Consider the following 8,161-nt stretch of genomic DNA (forward strand, 5'->3'; position numbering starts at 1 on the left):
CTCTCTCACTCTCTCTCTCCCTCCTTACCCCTTTCTCCTGCTCCCTCTCTCTCCATACCTCCAACTCTCAGCACTGCCTTCCTCTGTATTAACTTCACTCTCAGCCCATCTCTCTCCATGTGTTTGTTCCTAGGAGCTCCAGGATAACTATCTCACCATCTTTGCTAGACAACACCTAGTAGTAAGTGAACTTCTTTTTTCCTAATAATTGCAACAGAAATCTTGGGATTGATTTTTATTGGTCTTGCTTGTTTTACATTTCCATCCCTGGACCAGTCCTTACAGCTAGGGGCTGGAATTCACAGCTTAGCCACACTGAGGGAAGTGGATCTGGTGATGGACTCAACACACAGCCCTAAGCATTTACACTGAAACTGGGACAGGAATAGTCCTCCCAATATGGTGTCACATCAGGAAGAGGAATGAATTCAAGGAACATGGATGATACTCATCTAGTCCTCAATTTGTCAAAATGTATTGGAAGAACAATCTATTTCACGTATAAAAGAGTCTGTCAAAAGGATCATGCATAAAACCTAACTTGGGACATTTGAAATTTATTTATTAGAAAGCAGGAACAGGTTTGATCTTTGCAACTTTGGAGGGCATGCATAGGCATGGTAGAATCCAGGAGTATGAAAGTTAGAAGAAAACATTCAGTTCCATCATGAGGCAAAATTTCCAGGGTTGTGAATGAGAAAGCTCATACATCTGACTGGATGCATTTAGTATTCACTCGAGGCACTCCATTGCCCCTAAGCCACTTACCTTTTTGGTTCATACATCAATTTTCAGGGTGTTGGAAAGCATGTCCATGACCATATCTGTCAATCATTAGCATAGGTGAGTCACTCATGTAGACAATCCACAGCATAGGCCCACATATAATTGCTAAATAAGTGACTGACTGAATGACGTGGATTTGAGTCCTTACTACACAATCGATTTTAAGGAAATGATCTATTTAGTCCTTTGATCTTTCCAGGGCTCCATTTTATCATCTTTCACATGCAACAGTAATACATCCCTACCCCTGGCAATGCATTGAAGACCAGATAAGGTGCATCATAAAACTCTGTTGCAGGATTCAGGTACTAGTTATAACTATTATTTAGCAACCACTTTTAATGGACTGTTGATGCTTTGGGTAATTATGAAACTAGTTATTTCTCATTTGGCTTTGAGATATTTATAATGAAGGAGAGAAAAAATTTAGTAAATATAAATGTGGAGTTAACCAAAACATATAATAGTAGTTTGAACCCAATCAAGTAACTGATTATGTTTTTTGAGATCAATCTTACTTTACTCTAAAAATAATGAGTAATTTTTTTCAATTCTATCTCACCACCCACTCCTTATCCCCCTTCCATGAACTATTTTTATTAAGCATTTATCAATTTCGCCTGATGAGTTTCTCATGCAAAACAAGTTAAAAGTTTCTCTCATTTCTTCTAATAGCGTCTGTTTGAGAAATGACTCTGTGCAGAACTTAGAGCAAAAAAAATATGTTGCTAGAATATTAAAACAACACTGATGATTAAAATATCACACCTTGCCTGTTTCTTTGGCAAGCTGAACGAAGAAACAAAGCTGAAATATTAGCATGTGTTTTTCCCATGAATATATTGGGGAGGGGGTGGAAAGAACTTCAAAAGAAAAACACTTTGTTTTGTTTTCTCTTACATTTTACATTTTCAAAATCCTCATAATGTACCTTGATGCTTCTACTAAATAATAGCTTGGAAAACCAAGATATGGAATATTTAATGTCAGACTTAGAACAGCATATCGATTTTTTGGAAATTGATAGAAAGAATACCAAATATTTTTTCTCTCCATATACAGTTTTTCTGTTGCCTAAATTCATCCAGAGTTAGCAGATTTGAGTTTAATATATTCAGCATCAAAAAAAATACATTCAAAATTAAAGGATTCCTTTAAAGTCTCTAAAATATTTAAATCCCTCAAATCCATTTTTATTTAGTAAAAGCTTCAATGTTCAGGTAATTTATCCACATGTGGTTAAGTAAGTTATCTTATTTAATTTTTAAAAGCATAATGGCTTTATTGAGATGTAATTCACATACCATACAATTCACCTGTTTAAAGTATATAATTCAAAAATATAAAATGATTTTAAGTATATTCACAGACTTGTGCAATTAACACCACAATCTAATTTTAGAACATTTTCATTATCCCAAAAAGAAACTCCATGTTTGTTAACTTTCATTCCTCATTCCCTTCCCCCAACCCTAGGGTACTTCTGTCTGTATAAATTTGCCTATTCCAGACATTCAATATAAAAGAAATTATACAGTACGTGTATAAATTTGCCTATTCCAGACATTCAATATAAAAGAAATTATACAGTACGTGGTCTTTTACAACTTGCTTCTTTAATTTCGTATAATTGTTTTCAAGTTTCCTCCATGTTGTATCATGTATCAATAGTTCAGTCCTTTTATGTCAAATTATATACCTATCAATATTCTACAATTTATTTACTCATTCATAAGTTGGTAGATATTTGGGTTCTGTCCAATTTGGGGCTCTTACAGATAATGTAGCTATGAACATTTGTGTCCAAGTTTTTGCTTGGACACATATTTCTTTTGGGTAAATATCTAGGAGTGGAATTACTGGGTCATCTAGTTACTCTTTGTTTAACCATTTGAAGAAATTCAAAACTTTTCTAAAGCAGCTGCATCATTTTATATTTCTGCCAGCACTATAATGAGGGTTACGATTTCTCTGCAATCTTGTCAACACTTGTTATTATCTGTCTTTTTTGACCGTAGGAATCTTTATGATTGTCAAGTAATATCTCTTTGTGGTTTTGAGAACATAGAAGTTAAAACTAAGGGAAAAAAGAGAGGTAAAAAATAAAAAAAGATATTCTCCCCCATACTTTTCTCTTCCTTCACCCTTCCTCAATCACGCTCCCTAGACAACACTTTTTGTGTGGTTCTGCATTTAGGCCTTTTGGAGGTAATACTAAGTAAAACGTTTGTACCTTTATGTCTGGATTTATCAACACTAAGAAGTATCTGTTGAAGTTCTAGTTGGCACAAGAGAAAATTAGCATGTATTCTCTATACCTCTCTCATCTACTCCCCTCTCCTCCTATATTTGTTGACTGCATTTTTTATTTATAAAACCATATGAAGGCACTCTCTCGGGTGTTCGCCAGAACCTCTATTGGCTGTTCTCTTTTAAGATGACAAAAAAAAAGAAGGAACAATGGTCGTGCCAAAAAGGGCCCCTGCCATGTGCAGCCTATTCGCTGCATGAACTGCACCCGCTGCATGCCCAAGGATAAGGCCATCAAGAAATTCATCATTCGAAACACAGTGGAGGCTGCAGCCATCAGGGACATTTCCAAAGCCAGCGTCTTCGACGCCTATGTGCTCCCTAAGCTGTATGTGAAACTGCATTACTGCGTGAGTTATGCCATTCACAGCAAGGTAGTTAGAAACCGATCTCGTGAGGCCTGGAAAGACAGGACACCCCCTCCCCGATTTAGACTTGCGGGTGCTGCCCCATGACGTCCACCAAAGCCCATGTAAGGAGCTGCGTTCATAAAGGACTAGAGATAAACTAGTCTCTGGAAAAAAAAAATAAAATGGAAATTCAACTTTAAAAAAAAAAAAAAAAAAACTGAATGAATGTAACATGTATATCACAAACCATTCCATTTTAATGATTTTTTTTCTTTTTTCTGTTTCTTTTTAATTAGAGCAGTTGTAGGTTTACAGAAACATCATTCAGAATGTACAGAGTTCCCATATACCCAACTCCCTTCCCCCGACACACTGTTTTCCCGATTAACAACAATTTGTATTAGTGTGGGACCTTTGTTACAACTGATTAACTAATACTCTTACAATTATATTATTGGGTATGGTCCATAGTTTACATTAAGTTTCACTCTTTGTGTTGTACAGTTCTATCCTTTTGAATTTTTTCATTCTGGTAATACATAAATATAAAATTTTATATACAATACACGTATATATATAAAATTTCCCATTTTGACCACTTTCAGATACAGAATTCAGTGGTGTTTATTACATGCACAATGTTGTGCTCCCATTATGACCATCCATTAACAAAACTTTTCCACCACCCCAAACAGAAATTCAGTACCAATTGGACATTAACTCTGCATTCTCCACACCTACTCCTATCTCTGGTAAACTTTATTCTAATTTGTGACTCTACTGATTATTTGCATATTCTAATTATTTCATATAAATAAGATCATACAATATTTCTTCTTTTCTGTCTGGCTTTTTTCACTCAACATGATGTCTTCAAGTTTCATCCATGTTGTAGCTTGCACCAGAACTTCATTCCTCTTTAAGGTTGAATAATACTCCATTGTATGTGTAGACCACATTTTGTTTACTCATTCATTCATTCATTGATGGACGCTTGGATTGTTTTCACCTTTTGGCTATTATGAATAATGTTGCTATGAACATTTGTTCAAGTCCTTGTTTTCAATTGTTTCGGGAATATACCTAGGAGTGGAATCACTGGATCATACAGGATTTCTGCATTTAACTTTTTGAGGAACTACTATTTTCCACAGTGGTTTTACCTTTTTGCATTTCCACCAGCAAAGCAAGGGAGTTCCAATTTCCCCATATCCTCTACAATATTTGTTACTTTCCATTCTTTAAATATTAGCTCTCCTAGTTGGTGTGAAGTGGTATCTCTGTGTGGCTTTGATTTGTGTTTCCCTAATGGCTGATGATGTTGAGCATCTGTTCAGGTGCTTGTTGGCCATTTCTAAATCTTCTCTGGAGAAATTCTATTCAAGTCCTTAGCCCATTTTAAAATTGGGTTGTTTTTCTTTTTGCTGTTGAATTAAGGAGTTCATTATATGTTCTGGATATTAAACACTTATCAGATATATGGCTTCTGAATATTTTCCCATGCTGTTGGTTGTCTTTTCACTTTCTTGATTAATGTCCTTAGATGTACAAAAGTTCTTAATTTTAATGAAGCCCAATTTATCTAATTTTTCTTCTTGTTTCTTGAGCTTTTGATATCATGTCTAAACATTTTTTACTTTTGAATCATATGCTAAGATGCCTATTTTAGATCCAGTAGCTTTAAACTCCAGCTCTCAATTCCTCACCATGTAAGATGAGGCACTTAATGTCCTGACATCCCTCTGCTTGGCTTTCACAGCCCCCACCTCTACCACTTCTCAGAATCTGTCAAGCACTGCATTGTTTCTACAATGATAAGTTTTGTAGATTTATAGTTGGACCTCAATTTATAGTAAAAGTCCCCATTCATAGTTCGGTTCTAGAAACTATGAACCAATAAAGAGCATTAATAATATGATTATGCAGAAATCAGTGGTGTGATGGCAGTCATAGCGAGGTGATCCTATGTCCTTTAACCTGAATCATTCAAAGGAAAATATTACAAACATCAAGGTCAAATAGATTCTATTATATTCTTCAATTTATTCATCATAATGACACATTTCAGTTTGCTTTAAATTGGTAATGTGATTTTCTTAGACAATTTTGCAAATGTCTTTGAAAATTTTACCTCATTTATTTTTTGCTTCTTGTCAAAAAGAAAGAATTTGTATTTTCTCACATTCCCAAAAGCATTCACTTTCCTTATCAAACTACTTGTTGAATGATATAAAATGCTTCTAGTCCATAAGAAGAGCTGTCTTCTTCGTATTCCTTTTTATTGTTCTCCTAGGTTAGTTCTATTGTTTTCTAAGACCTTTGAGTTTCTGATGGATTCCTTTAGAAATAGAGTATAAAAGGTGAATTTAATGAGTCCTAACGTGAATGAATATGTCTTTCATTTCTTAGAAGTTTGGGACTGAGTCCCCACCACTACCAGAATTTTTAAGACATACTCAAACCATCTTTTAAAAACAAGGATGCAGCCGTGAGAACTTTCATGCAAATCCAATCTTATTCTTTAGTATGCAGTGCAGTTATATTTATTTAAAAATCTGTAATGAAGTATAATATGCATATAGAAAAGTGGACAAATTATAGCTTGATGAATTATCTCAAAATGATCACATTAGCATAATCACACTAGTCAAGAAATAGAACACGCTCTGTGCTTCAAAAGCCCCCTTTGTGCCCTGTTCTCAATTACTACCCCCTCTTTCTTCCACAAGGCATCATTAACCTAAACATTCTAACACCATAAGCTGGTTTTGCCTGTTTTTGAAATGTCTGTAAATGGAAATCATAAACTCTATGTTCTTTTCTGACTAGCTTATGCCACTCAACATTAGGTTCATGAGACTTTCTTGCTATAGAAGCAACCTATTCATTTCAATATCTGAGAAGTTATTCCACTGTATGAATATACATCAACTTATCCTTTCTAATATTGATATACATTTGGATTTCTTCCAGTTTTGGCCATTTTGAATAAGGCTGTTAATGAACATTTTTCTTTGGTGCATACATACACACATTTCTATTGTGCTCAATTTTACCCCACCTAGGATTAAAATTGCTGGGTCAGAGAGTATGGTTATATTAAGTTTCAATAGCTATTGACAAAACTATTTTCAAAGTGCTTGTAACAACATATATCACTCTTACCAGCATATGTGAGATTTCTCCAAAACCTCACTAACTTTTAGTATTTATCAGTCAATTTAATTGCAGCTATTCTGATTGGTATGTAGTGCATTTTGCCTTTTAAAGTTTTAATTGAGCATCTTTTTGCTATGTGTGTTGGGCTTTTGTGATATGACTGTTCAAGTGTGGAATTTTCTAATTCATCAAAAACTTATTTTTTTTTAACATGAAGTCCAGTGTTTGTGAAGTAAACTAATTTTGTATTTATACTTTTTTAAGTAAGTGCATTTTATTGGCCTTCAAAATAAAAACATATATCTTCAACTACTCTCTCAGTGCCTACTTCCCAAGTACCAACCTTACCTTCCTATAATTAGTCCATGTGGACCTGGAAAGGTCAAAAATAAAATCAAAGTGGAATCCTTGGCCCAAGACTGATGAGTAAATCATTTAACTGACAATTGCCCACCTATGTAGAAAACCACTTTGGTAAATTATTTTATAGGGCATAAATAATTAATAATAATAATTCCCCATATTAATATTCAAAACATACTTCCTATAATATGAGAACATGTTTCCTCAATCTGAATACAATATGTATCATCATCAATACATGGTGGTTTTTCTCCATTTGTCCACCTATTCCCTGCCATGCTTTGTATTCCAGGAGGTCTTTTCTCTCTGGACAGCCTCTCCTAGACCCCCTGGCCAGCTGGCTCCAATTGGGTTGGACTCTTAAGAAGTGTTGGCAGATGAGAGAATGGGAGGCCAGAAAAATCAGAGTATTTTTCCCTGCTCCCTCCCTGTTTGCTGCCTGGTCTCAGGCAGTAGCTGTGTCCCTGTCATCTCCAGCTACCTCCCCACTTCCAGCTCTTCCTGGACTCCAGTGACACCAATTTCCCCAAGCAGGTAGTAACAACTTCCCACTCTTACTAGTCTCTGTATAGTCATCCCTTGTTTGCTCCTTTAACACTGCCTGCATCTCTATAGTCAGTCTTTTCATCAAATTCTCTTCATTTGAACTGTCTAGATAAGTTCTGTTTCCAGCTAGACTCTGACAGATACACCGGATTTCAACAAATGGTTTAATTTTTATCCCATGGGTAGTGCTTCTCTCAGATGGTAATTCCACTGAGAGTCGCATAAATCTCTGTTATCTCATAGTTAGAAATTACATCAATCTTTCCCTGACTGGTGACATTTTTTGATGACTAGAAAATGTATTTCTGTAACTTAAGTTATTGTGTTTAAAGGTCATTAATAAGCCCTTTGAAATGTTGATACATTTGGTCCAGTGGTTCTTATACTCAGCACTGTAGTTGTTTAATACCAATCGTGATAGGCAGAATTCTAAAACACCCTAACCCCAGTTTACACTCTGCATAATCCCTGAGACATAAAGTTGGTGGATTTTACCAACAGGGTTAAGTTATGTTATTTGGCACAGAGGATTTTAAGAAAGGGGGATTATCTGGATGGACCTCACCTAAACAGGAGCCCTTTAAAAGCAAAAAATCCTCCAGCTCATCACAGATGAGAAGTCAGAGAGATTTGAAGCATGAAACGGA

At 35.3% G+C, this 8,161-nt stretch overlaps 1 protein-coding gene across 1 annotated transcript; it reads left to right on the forward strand.

Annotated features, from left to right (window-relative positions):
* Positions 1–3,236: 3,236 nt before the first annotated feature.
* On the forward strand, positions 3,237–3,551 carry LOC119515907 (40S ribosomal protein S26-like; the record flags this gene model as incomplete). Its single annotated transcript, XM_037812150.1, has 1 exon — positions 3,237–3,551. A coding segment is annotated over one exon (315 nt), but the record flags the coding sequence as incomplete, so codon positions are not given.
* Between the last annotated feature and the right edge of the window lie 4,610 nt (positions 3,552–8,161).

The sequence above is a fragment of the Choloepus didactylus genome, chromosome 19, assembly GCF_015220235.1.
Source record: "Choloepus didactylus isolate mChoDid1 chromosome 19, mChoDid1.pri, whole genome shotgun sequence".
Lineage (NCBI taxonomy): Eukaryota > Metazoa > Chordata > Mammalia > Pilosa > Megalonychidae > Choloepus > Choloepus didactylus.